This window comes from Parasteatoda tepidariorum, chromosome 11 (assembly GCF_982258835.1).
Source record: "Parasteatoda tepidariorum strain Cologne lab strain chromosome 11, Ptep-v5.0, whole genome shotgun sequence".
In the NCBI taxonomy this organism is placed as follows: Eukaryota; Metazoa; Arthropoda; class Arachnida; order Araneae; family Theridiidae; genus Parasteatoda; species Parasteatoda tepidariorum.
The window spans coordinates 41,116,068-41,140,282 of NC_141765.1; the positions used below are offsets into that span (position 1 = coordinate 41,116,068).

The 24,215-nt window shown below is 26.4% G+C and overlaps 1 protein-coding gene across 1 annotated transcript in view; it reads left to right on the forward strand.

The window, feature by feature from the left end:
- Window positions 1-22,300, forward strand: part of LOC107453316 (tyrosine-protein phosphatase non-receptor type 1) — a 34,357-nt gene extending 12,057 nt beyond the window's left edge. Inside the window, exons 3-9 of the mRNA XM_016070096.3 lie at window positions 29-129; window positions 3,254-3,352; window positions 7,817-7,966; window positions 10,437-10,646; window positions 14,117-14,311; window positions 16,794-17,146; window positions 21,717-22,300. Coding sequence (XP_015925582.1) covers window positions 29-129; window positions 3,254-3,352; window positions 7,817-7,966; window positions 10,437-10,646; window positions 14,117-14,311; window positions 16,794-17,146; window positions 21,717-21,909 — 1,301 coding nt within the window. The 3' untranslated portion in view covers window positions 21,910-22,300. The remainder of the gene's footprint in view (window positions 1-28; window positions 130-3,253; window positions 3,353-7,816; window positions 7,967-10,436; window positions 10,647-14,116; window positions 14,312-16,793; window positions 17,147-21,716) is intronic.
- Window positions 22,301-24,215: the final 1,915 nt, after the last annotated feature.

Sequence of the window (24,215 nt, forward strand, 5' to 3'; positions counted from 1 at the left end):
TTTTTTTCAACTTTCATTGCAATTTTAGTTGATCATAGCAGAGTGCGACTGCAAAGAAATGGAATTGATTATATTAATGCCAGTCTGGTTAATGTGGAATCAGCTGAGAGGTCTTATATTTTGACCCAAGTAAGTTTCTTTGTTAAAGTCTTATGTTGTGAAATTTCATTTCAACAAGTTATTTTATTACATAAATGATACATAATCGAATTGCTAATCCAATTGTTATATTTAAATATGCTAAACATTTCTATTTTGAAATATGCAGCAAGCTCTTTTCTGATGTTAAAGTGATAATCAGGAAATCCGTTTCATGACAGTATTAGAGGTGAATCTGAGATAAAGTAAAAAAATCCTCTATGTTTATGTGGGCAAACATTTGATTTCAAGATTGTAATTTATGCACCAAAAATAATGCCTGTTTAGAATAATTTTTTAAACTAAGATTAGTATTTTAATTACCTATCTGTAATAAACATATAACATTTTTATACTGCATTTATATAAAAAATTATGAAATAATTATTAATTCTTACAAGACTCTATTTCAGAAATAGAATGAATTTTTTTGCAAATTCATTTTATTTTTGTTCATCACAATTCATTATAACTAATAATTATCTGAGTAAAATTTTTTTACTCAGATGATTAGTTGAAGGATAATTAGAAGGATAAAAACAGGCAGGGAAAGTGAGCACAATATTTATTTAATTATTATTAGAGTGAGAACAATCATCCAAGTGATGCAAAATTTTAGCACTCTTCAATAAAAGTTATAGAAAATCTTGTAAAATAAATCCGTAAAATGTTTGAACTTAAGGAATAAGGGAAATCTTAATAATTATAATTGGTCTATTAAATAGGTCAAGGAAGAAAGTCTCTCACAGTTAGTGAAAGGGAAATCAATACAATGTTAATTATGCATAACTTATGTAATTAAAGAAATAGATTAAAAGACAGCATGTGAATAGTAAGTCTGAGAAAGTGTTTAGTTTGAAATAATAAATTAAGAAAAATATTTAAATAAAGGAATAATATAAAAAGGTTAGTTGAAGCTTTTTATGTTACACACGCACACACATATATATATTTATTCTTAACATGCAAAATTAACAAATTGCAAAAACATTTTTGAGGTCTGCATAATTATGTTACAATTTTAATTATTATATATTTAAAATAAGTTGCATAATCTTCCCTTTTTTGCCTTTTGTAAATCCTAATCATATTTAAAGAATGGGATATAAACATTGTGAAATTTGTGGCAATAACTACCGAAAAAGAAATCAGCTACAAACCATATGGATTTATGACTAAGTCATGCAATTTGGACATGTCAGAAAGAGAAAAAGCAAATGAGTGGTTCCAATTTTACATGTCGTAATATCTAATTAAAAATATTGGGTTATTAAAATCTTAAAAATTCGTAGCAATAATTGTCGAAAAAAGACTAAATCATATAAATTTACTGTGGAATTTTTGTATTTTGATCTGATTTTTATTTTGAACTCTGTGCCTGTTTTTGGCATAGATATTTTTTTATATTTGTCTTATACTTTTGAATAATTTTAACTAATATTTGGTCAAAATAAAACATTTGTGTATATAATTCATTGTCAGTGGTCTAGTCTTATGACTTGTTAATAACAAAACTTATAATTTTTTATCATTTATATGTAACATTTTTATCTTAATTTCTATTATATACATCATTGATGTTAATTTTTGTTGTTCTTATAATTTTGAAAATTCTCATGCTAAATATATATATATATATATTTATTTATTTTATGCAGGATGTAATTTTAGAAACATGATGTAATTACATTTTTACATAAATAATTATGTTTTACTTAATTACGCATGTATTACATGTAATTTTGATTTTTCATTAAACAGGATGTAATTATATAGATATATAATATAATATATATTTATTCATTTATTTTATGCAGGATGTAATTTTAAAAACAATAGTTCTTAATCCAAATTCGAATGTGTTGGGTGTTGGGTTGGACTAAATATAAAGTTCAATAGCCAAATGGGTTATACTGCTTAAAACTCAAAATAAAATTTTTTTAGTACAGTCAAACTATACTATAGCAAACTGTCTAAGGACTCAACAAAATGTTCACTATAAATGATGGTGCACTATATCGATCGAAATTCTTTGAATAATATTTTTTTAGCATGTGTGCATAAATAGTGATTGCAATATCGCATAATATGTTTATAAATTTTTCATGAAGTAAATCAATAATAAATCAAAAATTAAAAGGAAAAATATTTATTTAACTAAATATAGATTTTAATTTTACATTCTGTTGAAGAATTAGGGAGTTTTGATTAAGTACAATTTGATTTTAAGTAGAATTCATAAATTTTCCATTCAACAATCATTAAGGAGTTAAGGATTTTCTGATCTACATTTTCGTGGAAGGAAAAAAAAGATTCAGTATATTCACTGCTGATTTCACTTCTGATCTTGACTAGATGGCACAAAAATTTCCTGTTCTTTTTCATCTTCCTCCATCTTAAAGTCTTCCTCAGCATCTTTTTTTTTTTTTTTTTTTTTTTTTTTTTTTTTTTTAAACTTTAGATAAGAAAGAACAATGTCTTTACATTGTGTAGTTTGATTGGTACCATCCTTAATACGTTGGATAATTTTAACCTTATACTTTCAAAAATGCTTTCCTTCTACACAATGTGCCATTTTCTCTTGTTTTGAAAGAAAAAAAAATTGCCCATGTTAAAAAAAATTATCTATATATATGTAAGAATATGAAAAGAGCAACTGTAAAATGAGTTAAATTCTTTTGTCTGCTCCTGTTCTTGATTTTCAAGAGATGATTTGTATTTTTCTATCAAAATAAAACTAGTGCTGAACTCATTGATACCGAGTATGCATATCAACAATTTTATATTACCTTGTTTTCTGTTCCTGACTCCTTTACCTTTACTCATTATTACACATTAGGTATACTTTATTTAATATTTTTAAATTAAATTCTTCAATATTTCTTTCAATCCAAACAATTTTTTATATGTATTTGTAAAATTTTGTAAGTAAGATCTTTGATTACTTACTTTTTAACTTCAAATTGTTAAGTTTTAAGTTGATTTTAAGTAAAAATATTTCTTTCACTGTCCTTGTGAATAATAATGTACACATTATAACAGTTTCTTACATGTTTTTATTAAAACAACTTGTATAATCATTAATTTTAGATTTAAATTAGTTTATTTCCTTCAGGGACCTTTGCCATTAACTATTGGTCATTTCTGGTTGATGATTTGGGAACAAGGATCAAAAGGAATTCTAATGTTGAATCGTGTAATTGAAAAAAATGCTGTAAGTTAGTTTTTCAATATTTTGTTATTCTATCATTACTTTAGTATATGATATGGGACTATTCCATATGACATATTAACCAGTGTTTTGACTACAGCACGAGAATCTCGCATATTCTTTTCTCGCAATAAAAAGTGATTAACGCGAGAAGTTCGCGCACTCTATTAATCAATTTCAAAATGCACAAATTTTGGAAAAAATTTTGTCTTTTGCTATTTTGAATAAAATCCGTTTCACTTTTCTTCCCTGATCTTTCATTATTTTGAACATCGGCCCTTGTTATCTATCTTCTCTATTTATCAGTATTGTTCAGAATCGGTGCGAAAAGCAGAACCCCCCGAACCACGGAATCCTTTTCAGAACACATTTCTCTGCAACCACGTGTTCACCGTAGGTAAGGTTTCTTCATGTAAGACGTTTAAATTTTTTGTGCATGAATGTAAGATGGACAAATACCTTGTTAAGACGACATCTTCTACTCCGTAACGGACAAATGTCAGTAGAAACGGTCGAAATTAATATGGATATTTTTCAGCCAAATAAATATAATAGCTGATGAAAAAGTAGATATAGAACATTTTCCATATGATGATGCAGCAAAAATATTCAATTAGAAGATGTGAAAAATGTATTATAATTAAAGAAATAATTTTTTTCCAAGTTGTGTTTTTATAATTTTTAGAAATCTCACTTAACTTTTTGAAATCTCACCCTGTTTTTGAGAAAGGGTGAGAAATTCTCTTCCATTTTTTTCTGTAATGAATACACTGTTAACAGATTTTAATGTGATATAAGCATATTTTAAAAGTTTATAACTCAGTTAAAAAAAAGGTATTTTAATAATTTTTTCTGAAATTAAGTCTTTGTGTCATATGCACTTACTCTAATTTTTAGTAACTTTCATTAGTTTAAGAATTTAAAAAAAATTAAAAATGGGTGTAACACAATATGTTACATGCATAACAGCTGGTTTTAAATTTTTAAAAAACACAAATTTCTAACAGTTGGAGTTTTTTAATGATACTAAGATTTATAAGCATACTGTATAGTGAAACCTTGCTCTATGATACTTCTCTAGGTCGTTTACCTCACATTGTGAAAAGCTTTTAAAACCCTAGTCAGTCTCCTATGAATACTGTAAATAAACCACCTCCCTAAAGGGGACACTCTTTTAATCAAACACCGATAGTAATTAGTGTTTAAAAAAGTTATTGGAGGACGTACCATATTCTTATAAAAAAAAAAATTCTTATCAGTTTTTTAAACATGTACTTTACATAGACATTGTTGCCTGTTATGAACAAAATGATGTAGGGACACAACTTTTGATGTGGTGAAATATTAAGAAAATAACGTAACTAATATTCCTTTATGACTTTGGACTAAGGTTGATTATATTATTGTCTGTTGTGAATTCTTTATAAAACTATCATATCAGTTATCTTTTTCAAAAGCTGAATATGGTAAGATGCTTCGCATTGTCACAGTCATTATAACACATCATACTTTGTAGAGGTATTTTATATTATCGATTAAATTTGGAACCATCTGTTAGCAAGTCAAAGAAAATATTTCTAACAATAGTTCAATTGTAATTTTTTGATTGAAAAGAGGTGATTTGAGGCATCATGTAATTGAAGCGTATATCAGTAACATCGAACTCCAAATTGATTGAATTTTACTAATCTAATTTCTTTGAATTTTAATCATAAGTTTAAATGATTATTCATGTTATTCCTTTTTTCTATCAATGTATTCTTTTAACCATCATATTTTTGTGAAAGCATTTTTTAACATCATGTTTCTCAATTAGCTTGTATAAGCAGAGAATTGTATAGGTCTTGAAGGTGTATGGTTCAATTATGCTTTTCAAATCTATTTCATATTTTAAGTTTTTACTTTAGTTAATTTCTAGCAATTTGATTTTAATGTTAGATAAATGAACTATAAATATAATTTTGTAATCAAATTACTTATGCTAGGGCTGCACAACCTGCGGCCCGCGGGCCAAATGCGGCCCTTCAACTACTGAAGTGCGGCCCGCGAGAGCTTCTAAACACAAAAAATTTTTTTTTTAAATTTAATTTTTAATTTAATTAAAATTTTTTTTTAATCGCACTTTTAAGTCATCATGTTTTGACACAATCAATTTTAACAGATTCTTTAGTAATTGTACGTTTAACGCGCTTTTTTGAAGCCGAATTTATCATAAATATAAATGATTTTTTTTAAACAGTTATTTCCGCTCTTCTACGTGATTTTGAAAATTTCGAATTTTTATTACGACGCGAGTTTCAGATCGCAAATTTAAATAATCACTTTTTGTGCACTGTATTTGTGACGATTTCATCTTAAATCTAAGTGACTTTTTATCTTTTTTTTGCAATTCTTTCTATTTTTTTCAAAAATTTTTCTCGGCAGTTATTGCTATGCGTTCCCACGTATTATAAAAAATTCCAATTATTCTGTTACGACATGCAAATTTTAAATCATGCATTTGACGAGCTTTATTCGTGCTGAGTTCAGCATAAATATATTTTTTCCTAATTATTTCTATACTTTTCCTCGTGATTTTGACGATCCCGTTATTTAACTATGATGTTATTACGACACGTGATTGTTAACCACGCAATTAAATAATCACTTTTTGATACGGTATTATGGTACAGTTTTATAGTAAATCCTAGTTATTTTTCCTTCGTTTTTATTTCCGCAACGAATATGATTTGGTCGAATGTGGTAATGAATTGTGATTTGATCAAAAACCAAATATTCGGCAAAAAAAGAAGAAAATGTCTATTGAACGCCGTACACTTGGGGCCAAATAGCAAAATCTTTTAGCAGTATAGCAACACTGAAACTAAAATTTCAATGCTCAGAATTTCCTGGAAAAACGTATTCATAAATTAACTCTAAAAAATAAAGCCAATCAAGAACGTTTTTGAAAATGTCGAAAAACGAAACCGAGAACATAAAAATCAATCTTAATTTTTGAAATTTTTTTTTTAAGCTGAACATCTCAGTTTTTCAATTACCAGAGAAAGCCAAGAGAAAAGAATTAAGTCAACAGAAATGCTATTAAAAACTACTGCGTTTTAATGAAAACGTCTAAAAAAAGTTTTTTTTTTTATTTGAAGAAAATAAAAAGATGGAAAAAAAGTTCTTAATTTTTTAAGTGAAAATCTTATGCCGAAAATCTCAATTTAAATTTTTCTCATAGCCATAATTTTAAAAGAAAAAAAATTGCTATAAAATTAATTTTATTTGTAACTTTATTTTTAAAAAAAATGCTGAGTCATGATAAAAATGCCTAAAAAAATAAAAACAGAAGAAACGAATTTTTCTTAGTTCCTGAAACAAAACTTTAATACTGAAAATCACACTTTTCTATGTTTCTGGTTATTCATATTACACTGCAGGGAAAGAGTGATAATAAATTAATAGTATGAGACGTTCTGTTAAAATGCTGGGTTATAATAAAAACTATAAAAAATGGATCCTTCTCAATTCTCAAAGTATCAATAAAATGACAAAATTGACTTGTCTGATTATAATTTTTAAAAAGAAAGTAATATCTATAAAAATTCAAAAATAGAAAAAACTTAGAAAAATACATTTCTAAAAAATATTCTGCCAAATATTTGACTGATCATTTGACAACCAACTGAATTTTTCGCAGAAGGGCCAAATACTCGTTACATCCCTCCCTAATTTAAATGCAATGTTATTGCAACTTGAGAAATTCATAAAATGGCGGAAAACGTGAATTTTTAAACTGCTCACTGTTTGTAGTTTAGATTTCAATTTTTTGTTGCTTAAGTGATCTTTTTCGATAAAAAAAGGAAAATGTTTACGTTATAAAAAATCTAATAATTAATAAAATAAAATAAAGTACATTACAAAATAAGCATTGAATTTTATTTTGAACTATCACAGTTTTGTTTTTATTTTAGGTTTTTGTTTAAAACCTATAAATTTTCTTCAATTAAAATATTTAATTTGAATTTATATTACTTAATTACGACTAAACTTTTTCCTACTTTCATTCTGTGGGCATTGCAGTTTTTTTTAATTTATTAGAATTTAATTCTAAAATGAGTTTTCATATTGCATGATATGATAAAAAAAAATTTCTTTTCTTCAATGTTTATTTATTTTGATAAATCTATTGTTCATATGATAAAAATTGGTTTTTGCTTTTTTTTTTGTAAAAAAAAAATTTTATCAAGTTTTTTTATTTTTGAATGAATTCTATTAATGGAACAGTACTAAGTTATTGATATTACTAAGTTTATTGATAAAAAAAAATGGAACGTAATGTTTAAATAAACATTATTACATTTGTCATTAACATGTTTAAATACATGTGCGGCCCTTCGTTAGCCAACCTGCTGTGCAAGTGGCCCTTTACTCAAAAAGGTTGTGCACCCCTAACTTACGCTCTAATTAACTTATTTATTTCAGGTTAAATGCCATCAATACTGGCCTGTTGGACAAGAAAATGGAGGCAGTGATTCTTTAGTTCTTAATGATGTTAATCTTCAGATTACAATTCTAAGTGAAAAAGATTTGCCGCATTATAGTATTCGAAAGTTTTCTCTGACAGATTTGGAGGTTGAGTTTACTTTTCACAATGCTCTCTTTTTTTTCTACAATTTTTTTCATTTTTGTAATAATTTTATTTTTTATGATATAATTAGTTTCGTTATTTTTACTTATTTGAAATTCAAGTGAAATTTTTTTGTTTTTTTAAATTTTTTAGTGTCAATGTAAATTTAGCCTAAAACTATAAGCCTCATAAAAACTGATTAAAATGTTTTATAACTAACCAAAATATCTCTTTTCTTATGTTAAATAACAATTTATATTGGAGATTCCACTTGATCTATGTTATATAACTTTTATGTGACATGGAATTCATGTAGTTAAATTTTGATAATTTTTTTTATTTTTATCGCTATTATAATTGATTATAAAATTTATAAAAATATTTAATATTTCTTCAAATGTTAAAATGAAAAATTTAAATTATACAAATGCATTTCCAAAATTCTTAAAATTATTTAAATACAGTTTATGAAAGGGTTTCATTTTTGATGTCTCAAGAATGCGAAGAAAAAAATATGAAAACATTCTTAGAATGAACAATTCATAGCATTAGGATTAACATTTTTGATTCTTTAAAAAGTTCAAATAATCTCACTCTAGTGAATTTTTCAATTCTATTGTTGAAAGTGATATAAATTAATCTTATTATGAGTAATTTTATTTTGCATTTGATTGAAATATTAGATTAAAAAAAATAGTGCAAAACTATAGATTGCTTAGGTGTGTATATATTTATTTATTGCAGTCAAAGTATTATTGATGAGAAAAAATTTAATGATCATTTTGAATGAAGTTTTTAAATATAAGTTTTTAACAAAAAACTTTGTAATTAGAGGAAAGTGGGGTAAGACTGTATAACTAAGATTAGATACTTGTTAGAGCTAAACTGTTTGTCCCAGGAGCAGTCAGATTTAATCAAGATATTTATTGTTCAGTTGTTTGTGTATAATATATCATTTTGAGACAGTCATAAAATGCACTATTTCTTTTTATAAATTATTTTTTCAATAAAACGTCAAATCACCAGATTTTACCCCTCTAGTGGGCATATGTAAGCATTATGAAAAGTGTAGAAATACTATACTTCAGTGAAAAAGTGACATTTTTACTTTATAAAACAAATTAAGAGTATTATGTAAAGTAACTAACATCTTCCTCCTCTCCACTTCAGCTTTCATGTGCCCAGCAAAATGACTTTCCACATTGAATATGATGCCTTTCTCCTTTTTTTAAAAAATTAGAAAATACTTCACTACACTCTAAATAATCTTATCTTCTATTGTAATTATCTTGTCTTCATTGAAAGAAATATTAATCTAGGATTTAGGTTTATTTTGATAAAATTGTTTTCTTATATTGTTTCTTCATATATCTTTTTTTCTTCTTTTCAGCCATTTCGCTTTTAGGGTTTCCTTTTCATTTTTTTCTTTTAGTTGTTGCGAAACACATTTGTTTTCAATGATAGCAAATTTTTTTAAATGTTCTTTTTTTCTTTTCCTGATATTCTGAGTCTTCTTTATATGGTGATGGTAGTACCTCATCATACACAAACTAGATGTACTTGGTCTTATCCTAAGAGCAGAGTTTATAGAAACAAAACAGATTCATGCCGTTACTGGACTAAATCCTTATTGTTTGTTAAAGTATAAATTCTTTGTAAATGTATAATAAGCTGGGCTAAAAAGATTTTTTTAAGTTCAATGTGTAATAAATAAGAATAGTTTAAAAACAAAAGAACATCAAGGAGTTGACACAGTAAAACAAACTTTTCTACACGGACCCTACAATATACCAATATGGCAGCTCTTTGTTTTTACTTTATAAAATGTAATTTAGAGTTGGTTTGCTTAAAAACAGAACTAATTTGGTCAAATTCAAGATGACTAGTTTCACCCCACTCTCTCCTATTAAAAGTAATATCGTCATTGACAAATTTATTACTTAATGTTGATTTTGTATACTGTCTCTTAAAATATTATCCTTGGTTCTAGCTATATTTTGATAATAAGAATTTAATAATATGTAAGTGAAAGACAACTTTCATTTTTACTTTTGTTTATAAAATGTAAATAAAAGTATTTGAAAAAAATGCCCAATTTTTCCCAAATGAATGGTAAAAAATATTTAAAATATTTTATGAATTAACAAAGTATTTGTTTAAAAAATGAGCAAAGTGCATGATTAAGCTTATGCTACATAAAATAGCACATTGCTTTCAAATAAACATAAAAACAGCTCATGTGTAGAAATTATGAATTTGTAAACAATTGTAAAATCATTTGCTCAAAAATCATGTTTCTGTTTCTCATTTAAAATCATATTTTTTGTTAAATTATGAAACAGGAACCATCTCAAAATTAAATTTCTTTTTATTTTATTAAAAAATTTTTAAAATAAATAATCAACATCTTCTCTCAACTAATATTTAATGCTTTTGAAAATTAAAATTGTTTATTGAATTTAATTTCTTCTTTAGAGTTCTCAATCCAGGGAAGTGATACAGTTTCACTATACAACTTGGCCTGACTTTGGTGTTCCAGAATCTCCTGCTGCCTTTTTAAGCTTTCTTTTTGCTGTCCGGGATTCTGGAGTTTTGAATAACAATGTTGGTCCTCCAGTTGTACACTGTAGTGCTGGAATTGGAAGATCAGGAACATTTTGTTTAGTTGATTCTTGCTTAGTTCTTGTAAGTTCAAATATGAGTATGTTTTGATTTAGAAAACTTCAGTTAATTTTTATAAGTTACCTTTGCTGTTTATGAGTCTAGTTGCAAAGACTAATGAAAATTATTCAGTTTTTTAGTAAAAATCACAGTACAGAGCTTAAGTTAGTGTTTATCTGTTAATTTCGCAGAATAAGTTATTTGCACTTATTGTAAATATGGCAATTTTTAGTTTTGCAAATGGGTGATTTATATAATCAGGCTACAGAAAAATATTACAATAGACTCATTGTCAAGTGAAAAAAATGTGTTAAATATTATATATATATATATAGTTAATAGTTACTTTAATTTCTTAAAGAATCAAGTATAGACTAAGTAAGTTGGCCGACAATCTATATTTTCATTTCCTCTTTTTTATGTTACATATTAAAGGAGTCATGGTTGTTTCTAAATTTCTTTTGTATATATATATTTGTTAGCTTTCTATTTAAAAACTTTCAAAATCTATTTCACTTCAATAAGTCATATAAATTTGAACATAACTTCTTTTACAGCTATGTATCGGTCACACCAGTGATAATTTGGTGGTCGTTTTACTATGTTTTCTAATACAATGTCAATTTTACAAAATTATAGTGAATTTTTGTTTCATATGTGTATTTAAGAATAGGTTACTAGGTAACTTTGGCAAGTTTTTTTTCAATGAAAAACACTATCTTGGATGGAATAAATTTCTTATCTTTTTATAAAAGAATTTTAGTATACCCTATTAAATAACCAGCCATATTTGTTTAGTATTTCAGTTTAATTATCATTAAAAATATAAACTTTTACAGAAATTAATGATTGGGATAGTATTTGGGATGCTGGAAATTAAAAATAAAATTGGGAAAGTGTTCATTTATCACCTTCACTAAGTTGTCAAACAAGTGTTTTTATAAAAGTATTTCACAGTTTAATATCAATAAATGTCAAATTCTTAATGAAATAAATATTTGATAATTTGAAGCACATCACATCTATTGTTTAATAATTCTAATATTTAAGATAAATAAATGAAAAACAGTAGAAATTCTAACTGAGCAAGGTAGTTTGAATACAAAAAGAAAAAAAGTTTTTATATTTTGGAATTGTTAAAATTTTCTGAATTTAAGTTTTTCTTACATCTAATAATAAAAAATAATTAGTTCTTTTGAATATTATATTGCATCAGGTATTGAAGCATTCTTTAATTCAGTTAGCTTAATCTTTTTTTGTGTTTTCATGTTTTAAGTTGATATTGCTAAGATTGATTTTTTTTTCTCAGCAATCTTTAATTTTAGATTTAACTATTTTTTGGTGGCAGTAAAATGTCATTTAAATTCTCATGGATAAAAAGAAATGTAAACTAATATTTCAAGTTATTATTAATGACTTATTAAAATATTAATTTCCAAAATTTAAGGGAACTGAAAGTGAAATTAAGCATATTGTTTTATACAAGCCTGTTATGAGCTTTCACCATTTGCTCATTGTTGCTTGCCAGTAATTGCTGCTAAATTATGTATTTGTTTATTTTTGCTCAATACACCAAGTGCAAACAAAATTCTATTGCTTCATTCATTCATTAATTTTGGAAATTTCAATCAGATTTATAAGAAATGAAAAAAAAAAGTACTCTGAACTTATATTAACTTTATTAAAAACTCTTCTTGAATCAGTAGTTTTCAATTAAATGATGGAATACATTTGTAAGACAATTGAAATTCAAAGTTCTACTTTTTCTTTGGGTCCTTATTATGTTTAGTCGCTCTTGAAGCTAAAATTTTCTTTTAAATTTAAATTAAAGCTTTTTAAAAAACTTTTAGTTTTAAAAGATAAGCTTGTCTCTCTTAGATCCAAATTTCTAATTATTAATAGATTTGAGGTTAAATTAAAGAATGTTGAAAAGAAATTTGTTTAAATATCATTTAATTTTAGCAGTAAACTGTATTGTAGTTAATAATTTTTTAAAATATAATTTATTGCTTTTTTCTTGTTAATTTTCAATTTGCAACTGTTTTACTTTTAATTGAAGTATTTTGTTGTTTATTTGTTTAAGAAGCATTTACATTATGACCAATAAGTTTTTGTATAACTTTTGAAACACTATAAAAAATTATATGTTTGTTACTGTACTCTCAATTCTTTTCAAACAGTTTCGTATAAGGTATGTATGAGCTATTGCAAGTTTAAATGTTAAACTACTTATGATTTTTCTTTACCTAAGAAGAATAAATAAATTTTGAGAAATTGTGATAAATAAATTCCTCAAATAGATCAGCAGAGCAAATTTTTTTAGGAGCTTGAAAGCCCTGGTGGTGAAGAGATATTTCATTTAAACTAACTATCAGAAAGTTTAACCAGTCAGATGACAGACGAAGATCTGTCTGACCGTGGTCTATTTAAACAAAACAGACTGGGAAAAAAGTGTCAAGGAAAAGATACAACAAAACCAACAAAGATTACTAGCACTAGAGCTAAAAATAGTGAGATTATCGATTTAAACATTCTGAGAAAAAGCCTTTTTTGCAGAACTTACAGAAAAAGCAAAATTCAGAGACTTTCAAAGTCTACTAAAATGAGCATGAAGCAGAGGGTTGGTGAAATTATTGCATGGCAAGCTAAAGATGAATGTGTCTTTTCAGGCTAAAAACTATTTGTTTAAAGTCTCAACCTCCAAAATCATGAAATATAATTAGTTTCTATTGATAACATCCCTGAGAGCTAGCATTTTGTTCCCTGTTATAAAAATGCTTTTTCTGTGATGTTTTGGGGGCTATTTCAGAAAGAGACCAACTCCCGTTAGTTTTCATTAAAAAGGGAGTAAAAATCAATGACCAAAATCATTGAACTGAAGTTTTGGTAAAAGATTTACTACAAAGTGTCCGGAATATGTATGAGGTGGAATATTTCTGCTGCCAACAAGATGGTGCTCCATCTCTTACTCCACTTGTTCAGGTGTGGTGCAGCAAACATTTAGCTGACTTCTTGTTGGAGAACGAATGGTCCTCAACTCCCCTGATATGAACCTGCTTTATGATTTTGTTTGATTATATATGCTCTTTCATCTGAATAATTTTGAAATCACCAATATGATCATATTCAAAAATGTAATTGAGAAGGTTTGGCAGAAAATGTCAATGGATGCCTTTTGTCCCCATGCAAATGCCTTTGGTTCCCATATGATGGATTTGAAAAGAGGCTTAGATCGTTAGAAAAAAAAATGGTATTATTCCAAAATCTTTATTGTAGAGATACTCAATGATTGCTACTTTAACTTAATAAAAAAGTTTTTGAATAATTGCAATAAAAATTTGAAAGCCTATAAAAACTTATAGTCACCATGTGACTCGTTAATAATTATAGTAGTCTTGTAACATGAATTTTATAATCAGAACTTAGTAACTTTATATTGCACATAAGTTTTAAATAGTTTAATGTCTCTCTTCCTTTTTTCTTGTTTACTTTAGATTGAGAAAAAGCGTGATCCCAACTGCATAAATGCAAGGCAACAATTATTAGAAATGCGTCATTATCGAATGGGTTTAATACAAACACCTGATCAGTTGAGATTTTCATACCTAGCTATAATAGAAGGTGCTAAAATTGTGTTAGCACTGGAACAGCCATCTAGATTCATGCTGAATAATGAAAATCTTGCCCAAGTAAGACTAATAAATGTTATGTTTTTTATTTTTCTCATACTTCATATGATTTATTTTGTTTTTGATATTGTTTGCAGCATTAAACTGTGCATAGAACAAGTTAGCAATTTTAAAAGTTTACTTTTTTAAAATTTTATTTCATGCATTTTATGCAAACATTTGTTAAAAGTTAATACTCTTGCATTTTTAAATATTGTTGTTTTTTCTCATTTTATTACTTTTCGCCTAGAATAACATTTTTAACATGGGATATTTTAAAGAAATGTTGCATGTTTTTTAAAGAATTTTTAGACCTAATCACTTACTTTTCTTGGATAAATTATCAAAAGTTCTAACAAAAAAGGGGGAGTTATGTTTGCATTTTTATTTATAAGAAACATGACTTCAATGAATAAATTTAAATATTCATTTTAAACTACTGATTATATCAATCCTAGAAATTGTTTGGTTGGGCATGAAAATTGTTAACAAATGCTTTAGTCATTTGAAGTCATTGATTTGAGTCAAATCCACTTTTTAAAAAATGAAATAAGTCTCACTTCATGTAAGTCTTTCTTATCTTAAAATTTGTACTCCTCTATCTTGCATTTATTGCAAAACAAAGGGTCAATCAGGTAAGATAGGAACTCATTAGACTTTTAAGTCTCTCTAGCTAAAAATGGAGTTTACTTATTATTTAAATTAGGCCTTCATTTGTTTTCTGAAATGAGTATTTCAGAAGGGTATTTCTTTATTTAAGAAAATATTAATTTAATGATAGAATTATAAGGGAACATAAACTATATAAAGTTATTAGGAGCAGAAAATTTACATATTAGATGAGGTAAAAAGGTATTCCATTGTATTTTGTATTTCCATTGCATATCCAATCCATTGTAAGGCAAATTTTTTTCACAATTTTATTTATCTATTGGAGAAAAGATAAAAGCAAAATATTCTTTGAAAGAAATAAAAGAGTCCATGATTGTTAATCTTGTTTCTGTTATGAATTCTCGACTACAATTATGATATAAATTTCACTTAAAAGGAAAATGTTCTTTTTTTTTAAAAAAAAAAATTGGATGATTGCATGATAGGCTGAGAGAAAAATATTCAACGTAAATTATTCAAGCTTGTTTTGCATGTAGAAAAGAACTTAATTATATCTATGCATTTTTAAATTGTTGCAAAATTTTTTAAATTTCTAGATGATTTTAAATTATCATGTCTTGTGGTATCAGTTTTCTCTTACAGGTTTATTTAGGGAAGTAACATTTATTTAAAAATTTTTTTCTATTCTTTTGTAATTTTAAAAAATAAAATATTTCAATTTTAACTATGCCAATTAACTGAACCGGTTCTTTTTTGAGCAAGCATTCTAATTAAGGTATTTAATATTTCTTTAGAAAAAATTATAGGATTGATTTTGAACTGTTAAATAATTTTGATTTTAGTAATTAAATTTTTTTGACCCTCTGTCCTGATTTGACCATTTTTTAAAGTAATTTAAAATACTTTTCTAATTTTTGTACCAAGGGGGATATACTTATAGAAAATGATGTCTAAAAAATATTGCTTATTTAATTTAAAAATGTTCTCTTGAATATAGTGTACTCTTGCATTTAAAAAATCATTGTGAAAATTACTAAATTTATGCATTTTCTGCATATTGCGTTTAGGAGGAAATCCATAAATTACCATACATTGCTTATTGTATTTTTTGAAAGCTAATAGTATATATATAAAAATATCTTGAGATAAAGTTTTCAAATTTTGATTGCTTTGAAGAGTTGGTATCATATAAACACATTAGAAAAACAATGCTTTCCTTGTTATCTTTTAAAACTATGAGTTATAACACTAAGCACGACCAAATTGCAAATTTGACCATGTTGTTGGAATACCAAACTGAATATAAATTATACTGCATGGTGATTTATAACAAAAATAATTTTACCTTATGTATGTAGAACATTAACTTCAAGCTCGAATGTATTTTTCTAGAGAAAATATTTTTAAACCTTGTCTAAGATTCAAGATGTCCGAAGAATTATCACTTGCTTTTCATTTTGTTTTTATGAGATTATAGACATTTGAATTCTCTAAAATGTAGCATGGAAATTTAATTTTGTATTCCGTTACTCTTTTTAAAATTTTGTCGGATATTTTCCAGGCAGCTTTTCTTTATTTTATTTCTTAAACTTCTTAAATGTTTTCAGTTACCCGTTCAGGGTTTTGTGGATGTTTGCTCATAGTTGCTTTTGTGCAACAAACTTATTGATTCTAATGCTGTTAAATGAAAACACTGTGTTTAAATTTGGCTAAGGAGCTCTATAATGAAATATTTAGGTCTTTTTAAAATTTATCAAAAAGGTAATGTTTAAATAAATAGTTAAGGTTATAAAACATTTTATTAATTTAACATTTATTATTTTTATCATAAAACATCTTATAAATTTTATTAATTTACTTATTTTAATGTTTAAGAATTTTTTTTCTTTAGATTCATGACAACCTGTCTGATCAAATGGAAAATTCAAGGTCATACTCAAATGAAATTGATAGTGAGTCTGGTGTACTTCCTCCTCCTCCTCCTTTACCACCTAGAATATCAAGGAGCTCTGATGATATTTCTTCTATAGACTATGTATTAGATAGCTTTCTTGAAAAATGTGATGAACTGATAAATTCTGAATCGGATATTACTAACAGTGGACTAAATGCTGAGCAAAATGCTAATTCTCTTGTATCAAACCACCAAAGCTATAATGAGCCAAAAATTAACAAGCAAGAAATCATTCCTGAAACAAGTGATGGCACTGAAGCACAATCAGCTGATTCCACTGGAAAAGAAAAGTAAGTATTGTTCTCTTTTTATTATAGTTTGTGCATGTTAAAATGACTAATGTTATTTCTTTTTGTTTGTATGAATTTATTACATATGTAATTGACTCTACATACTTTTTCTTTTCTCATCAAATAACTACATCTTTGTTCACATTTTTTATTTTAAAAAAACCCCATTCTTTTAAAATTTGTTTTGTTGTGAAGTTTTAAAAGCATTAAACCAATACGTATGTAATAAAAAAGTCTAATAATATCATACATTCTGACTTGTGTAGTCGCTGAAATTTTTTCTTCTTCTAATGGTTGCAACACCTATGTATAAAGCTTTAATATTGGTTTTTAAAATTTGTATTGAATTTGTTTTACTAATCATGACAAATCAATTTTGCAAACTTATGTAAATAATATCATATTGATTGATAGTTATGATCACAATATTTGCAAAGCAGTTTAATTTTTAGGAATCATTAATTGATAATCATTAATTTATTACTACTTAGTAAAATTTCTTCTAAATATGAATAATGAAATAATCTGCAATATTTTTTCACAAAATTGTAGAACTTATTTTTGGTAATTGTCATAACTTTATGCTAAAAATTTTGAAATTTTATTTTATGCATAAATATATTTTCTCACATTTACTACTAACCAATTTTGCATAATTATTGCATTTTAATTTTTGCAACTATAATTTAGTTTCAATAAGAATATTTTTAATTTTTCTTCTTGGCACTACAGCCTAGAACAGGTCGACAGCAAAATAAGTTTTTTCAGTCAGAGTCTGTCAAATTAATGTTCTTTCATATTAGTCACTTTTAATGTTTCGGGACAAAATCAAAATAATGGACTTATCTTTTGCCGAATTTTAAACATTTTTCTCATCATCATCAGGGCATCTCAGTGGTGGTCTTTCCTGTTCTCACCTGACTTGTTGAAGTTAACAGCTTAGTCTGGTTGTTATTCCTTGATCAATCTAAGTTACCTAGATACCTAGTTTGGTTCAATTTGATGACTTTTACTATTTCTGGTTGCTTATATTGATTGTATGTAATTGGTTGCATGTAAAAAAATTAGCCAGGCATTATTTTCTTGGACAGCACTGAAAATGTTGAGTAGTATTTTTCTTTTAAAAACTAGTAGTCGATCATAAATTTTATTTTCATTCCTGTTTACATCCATTTTTTTCTGCCTCAATTACAGCTCATCTTGATTTGCAGAAGAGGTGCAAACTATTATGATTTATGCCTAATTATTACTATCTTCGAGAATTTCAGTACCTTCCGTACTTTTGTTTAAAATTCGTTCTTTTTCCCCTTAACTCCTGTGAGTTTAGGAGTTTTGTTATTTGTAATTAATCAATGTCAATTCTTTTTGACTCCTTTAAATCAATAAACAAGAAAAAAATTTTCTTCTTAGAAACAGGAAATTAAAAAAATGAAACCTCATCTTTTCCCCTTTTAATGAGCTATCAAGTTTAAGGGTGAAGGAGGCTGTTAGCAGATGTTTTAAAAGAAACGTTATAGTTTTATTTTCAATTTCTTTTCCAAGTTATTCATTTGGTTTTCCAAGTTATTCATTTGATTTTTATATAAGTTTTTTTCTGTTTATGCTTAGTTAAACTTTGAAGAAAATTGAAAATGCTTACAGAAGTTGTAAAAAGGTATTTAGAAGTGAAAATCACACAAAAATTTACAGATAGGATTAACTGTCATGCATGTAGTTATTTGAATGAGACGGATAGTTACATTTATTTGAAGATATAGAAAAAATATAAAGGTCCTATGACAAAGCTAAACCTCTTAACATTGTAGAACTTACTGTCCCCTTTTTTAATTATGCTTTTCTTGTACAAGAAAAAAGTTCAAATTAATTTAGATAGTTGTTAGAAAGTTCATTAAACGTTTTTTTCTATTAATTATTCCTACACCTCCTTTGGTTTTGACTTAATAGCTTATTTCGCATAGGGATGCTGCATCTAAAAGATTTTTAATTTTGTTTTAATTGAACTGATTTCTGCTGAACTATAACAACTGAAACTTTTGCCCTTATAGAAAAGCAAAAGAACTTGAAAAAACACCAAATCTAAAATGCTATGAAAGAAAATTTTTTGTAGTTCAAATGACAGTTACTAAGAAGGCAATAATGGCATGTTCTAATTTGACGAAAAACTCCAATTAATTAATTTAAATTTAAACGTACAAATTCAGTATTATAGGGAAAAACAGATTTAGTTGGTCCACTTTTATTGCATTAAAAAATCTGTATAGTTTTTTTTCCCGAAGTAAATAATATTGATTAAATGATAAAATTTCTCACTATTCATGATTTTTAAAAAAAATATGTTGGAATTATGTTTTTATTTATTTTTATTTTTTTTGATAAAAAAAAAACTTGAACAGTGGTCCACCTGATAGGACATGTTGGAATATGTAACAAAAATATATCCATAAGGAATATTGAATGATAAATGTTATCAAATACGAATACAGTATTCACATTTTTTTACTTTGCATTTAAAATGAAAATTGCATTTTTAAATATTAACTAAATTAATAAAATAAGTTTCAATTGTTAAAGAATGAAAGATAATCATTCTTACTGAAGAGAATTATTTATTGAATTTTGACATTGGCACTAAGTGATTTCGCATAATGAAGCAAAAATGTAATTGTTTAAAATAATTTGTAGCAAATTTAAGTAATCAAAAGACATATTCAACAATACCTATGCAATGAAAAGCCTGTTATTTTTTAATGGTGGTTTAGAAAAAATTAAAAATATATAATCTTCATACACTATTATTTTTTAGTTTTGTTAGGAGTGTAGTAGGTACAAGATATTCTGTTTAAAATGTCTTTTTTTATCCCCAGCTATCTTTAGAACTATAGTTTAAATTTGTTCTAGTTTAACAAACGATGAAAAGCAACATTTTTGACAATTTTTATTATATAAGGTGAATAAAATTAGTGTAAGTTTTGTGAATGTTTAATAAAATGCATATTTGCAAACGAGATGAATTTAAAGTAGTTTTCTTCAATACTTTTTATAAAATATTTGTTTGCTTTTATTTCTTTAAATTTTGTTATTTCTTCATTTCAGTGAAGATTTTCAAAAGAATATTGGAATTAGTTTTGTATTTCTAAATTTTTTTAAAATGGCTATTAAGAGTATACAATTGTATAACTCTAAAAAATAACTAGAATAATGCTTATAACAAATATTTTCTGAATTATTTTGATGGTCTAACCTACCCCAGTTTTTAGTGATCCAACATACTCCTTGTTCTGGGTTTCACAAAAGATCACAATAATTTCTCTCCTTATCATATAAAATTAAATAACTGCAAGTAATTATTAAATTAAAGATCTAACTTTGTAAAATAATTACATTCTATAGCTCTATTTTTAACCCTTTATTTCATGCAATTGCAAGTATACAAGACAAATTTCAATGCATCTGCATTTGACTATAAATGCATATACCATCTGGACATATACCATCTCGTTCATGATGTTGTATTTTTGAATCTTGCCTTTCTGTTTTGATGAAGTCCAGTTTGTGTCTAACTGGCATTATGGGTCTCACCAGACATCACAAAGGTCCAAAATGCCCAACTGTCAAAGCTACACACATTTTAAATGTGATAAATTTAGGTTGCACCTTTGTCTTTGCATACAATTAGTTTAGCATACTTATGATGTTATAAATGCGAAACATAATATACTTTTTATATATATTGCAATAAAGGGTTTTCGTAAACACAGAACTTGTTATTTTAAAGCTTTTATTTAAAATTTAATGTAGAAAAATTTTCATGATAAAATTATTAATTCATGAAATGAAGGGTTAAAGAAACAAATTTTCAAAGGTAAAGTAATAAAGTTCAGAAAATTACTTAGCAGTGTTAAAATACAACTTGTGAAATAAAAATGGCTCACTTTAGCTGTGTCGTAGGATTCTTTCATAGGAGAGTGCCAATAACATCAAGATAGTTTGCATATGTCAATACTTGTGGATTTGTTGTATTAAGTGCCATCAGCTATTGTCTTTGCATCTCTGATGGCTTTCTAGTGTAGTATTAAGAAGCATGCATGATAAGGCATCACATTGCCTTAAAAAGAAAAAAAACTTGGGTAACTCATTTTATTTTTTGATGTTACATCCTTCTAAGTTTTTTATATATATCCTTATCCTCTTAGAAGTTCAATAGGAGATTTTAATGTAATTATTATAGTTGCTACACTTATAGAGTGAACTAAATGTGTATTAATAACATTAAGCTACACTAATTTAACAATGAACTACTCATTTGTATGACATATAAAACTGTAAAGTAATATACATGATTTGAAAATTGTTGAATTTGATAATACCTGTAAGATTGAGTTGCATAATATTTTCAATGTTTACATTCGTGTGTTTAGTTCTTTTAATAAATTTTTCATTATTATATAAATGCTTAAAGTAAGTTTTACCAATTTATCTAACATTATGTGTGTAATTGCATGTTTTAGCTGTTAATACTTTAATAATATATGATGAGCGTATATATATATATATATTTTTTTTTTTACAGTTTATCTGAAGTGAGAAAACGAGCTCGAAAAGAACGAGAAGAGAAAACTGCTTCAATTGTGCAAAATATTAAAAAGAAACAAAAGGAAGCAGACCTTTGGGATAAACGGAAATCTCTCATCAAGATTTCTATCGGTCTTGTATTTATAATTGGTTTGGGATACTATGCTTATAAAATTTATTCTAAAAGTTGAAGTTCTTAAAATAGACTAGAATTTTATAAATACTAATTTTTAATACAATGCTCATATTAAAATTAAACAACTATTTTTGTTACTAAATGCATCTTTTAAGACAAAACTTTTCAACCAATTAAAAACTTGTACAAAGCATACAGAAAGTGCAAGTTATTGTCTTTCTTTATATTATATTTACTTATTTAATTTCATGCCTCGAGGTATGTCAACATGCAAGTTTTTATCAAAGTTGAACAAAGCCTTTAACTGTAATAGAATCCAGTGTGCAATCGATGTTAAATGCGTCTAACGCTTTTTGTAACTTGGGATTAAAAATTCACAATTTTCTGAAATGTATAGTTATTTATTTTTGTTGCTTGATGAATAAATTTTTTTAAAAATTTATAAATTGTATCTATTTTATAAATCTTAATGAGACATAATAGCATCTTTTCGAATTTTTACAGAAAAAATCAATTTATGATCATTTTCTGCGTTCCCCCTATTCTGTACTTAGTTATTGGAATGTTTACTAAATATACTAAGAAAAGCCTGCAAATTCTCAGAAATTGTAGGGCTGATATTTGGCTTCAAACTCACAACCCCAAATTCATAAACATGCGTGAGAGTTGACTCATAAACAGTCATCTCTCTGATCATTATATTATACTGATGATTTTTGTTTTATAGAATACAAGGAACATTAAATAAAATTTAAATGTGAAAAGTTGTTTTAATCTGATATGAAATATATTTTTCTGATATTAAAATTATTACAATGTACATATTTTGCTAAGTCTGTAAGATGAATGTTTATGAATCTAAAATTTTAATATTAATCTTATTTGCTATTTTTTTTTTAGCTATCTGAGACTTTACTTGTAATATCAGAAAGCAAGATTTATTGATGTGATAGTATTTTGTTGAACGTGACATGTGAATTGATGTGCTAAGTGAATCAAAATAAATAAAATTTCTCATGGAAACAGAAATCATAATTTTTGACCCTTATGGATAACCTCTTAGTCAAAGAAATTTATAAGTGGGTCACCAATTTAGCAGAAAAAATATTTAGTATCTGAATATTAAAAATACTTAAAGAATAATATCATTCATATATGCTAAAAAGTTCTGTTTCAACAGGTAACAAATACTTTACTTCACGTCAGGAAGGCTTAAAACTGAGATTTTCTTAAAAAACATCTTACACATCTTATAAAATAGATCACGACCTTCCACTGTATGATATGATTTTGAAGTTTATCGTAATTTTATTGAGTTCTAGTTTGTTTTTTTATTTTAAGTGCTGAGGTGTTTTATGTCTTTAGAGCACAAACCTATGAATAAAACTATGTTTCTAGAAAAGCTGGTTCTCTCCTTCTGTCGAAGAAAGGTACATGCTGCTTCGTTCTGGCTAGTCTTTGTAAAAAAGTAATCGTGAATCCGTATGAAACTATTTTTCCTTTTCGTTTGTGCCTGGAGATGGTACTGTGTGTTCCAAAACTTAACTAAAGTGTTATCATTATATCAACTCTATCGTGTTGTGTTTTGTTTATGTTTAGATACATCCAATGACTTAAAAACAAAGAGCCATTCTGCTTTTGTTTGCACATTTCAATGAATTGGTCTTTAATGTATAAAGCATGTATATTTATGGCATATTTATGTATAAAGGATGTTTTAATAGCAGTCATAAATAATTTAGAAGTACAGTACCATAGTCTACTGCCTTTATTTGTGACACTGTTTCAAGCCCTTTTGGTTACCAGAAAGGTTTGAAACAGTGCTGATGTAAAGTATCCTCAGTGGTGGGCGGATCATGGGTTAGAATCCCTTTGCTGTCAGGCTGCCTGTGGGAGGTTTTCCTCTATGCCATTAGTTCCATAAAAAAGCCCTTCACAAAGGCAGATGTCTCCCAATACTTGATCCAGGAGTTCCCTTGTCTTCTGGATTGGGTTGAAAATTACAAGGACGCAGAGTTGAACATGGGTAGTCGTACACTCAAAATTGGATAAGCTATCCAACGACGGTTGTAAAATGAAATAAAACTAGCATGGTTTCACTCACCCATCCCCTCCTAATCACAAGAAACATTTGTGCCTCTCTTCAGTCCTGGGGACTGAAATCATACTTTAGAAAAAATCATGAGACTAAATTTTATCAATATCTTTTCCATTTGTTCTTTAAATTAAAATGTCCTTTTTTCCTTAAAAATGTTAATTTCATGCAAACATTTTCTATATATTTTTCTGGTTAAGTTTGTACAAATATTACATTTTAATGAAAATATCATTTTTGTAATTATTGCAAAGTGATCTAGTAAT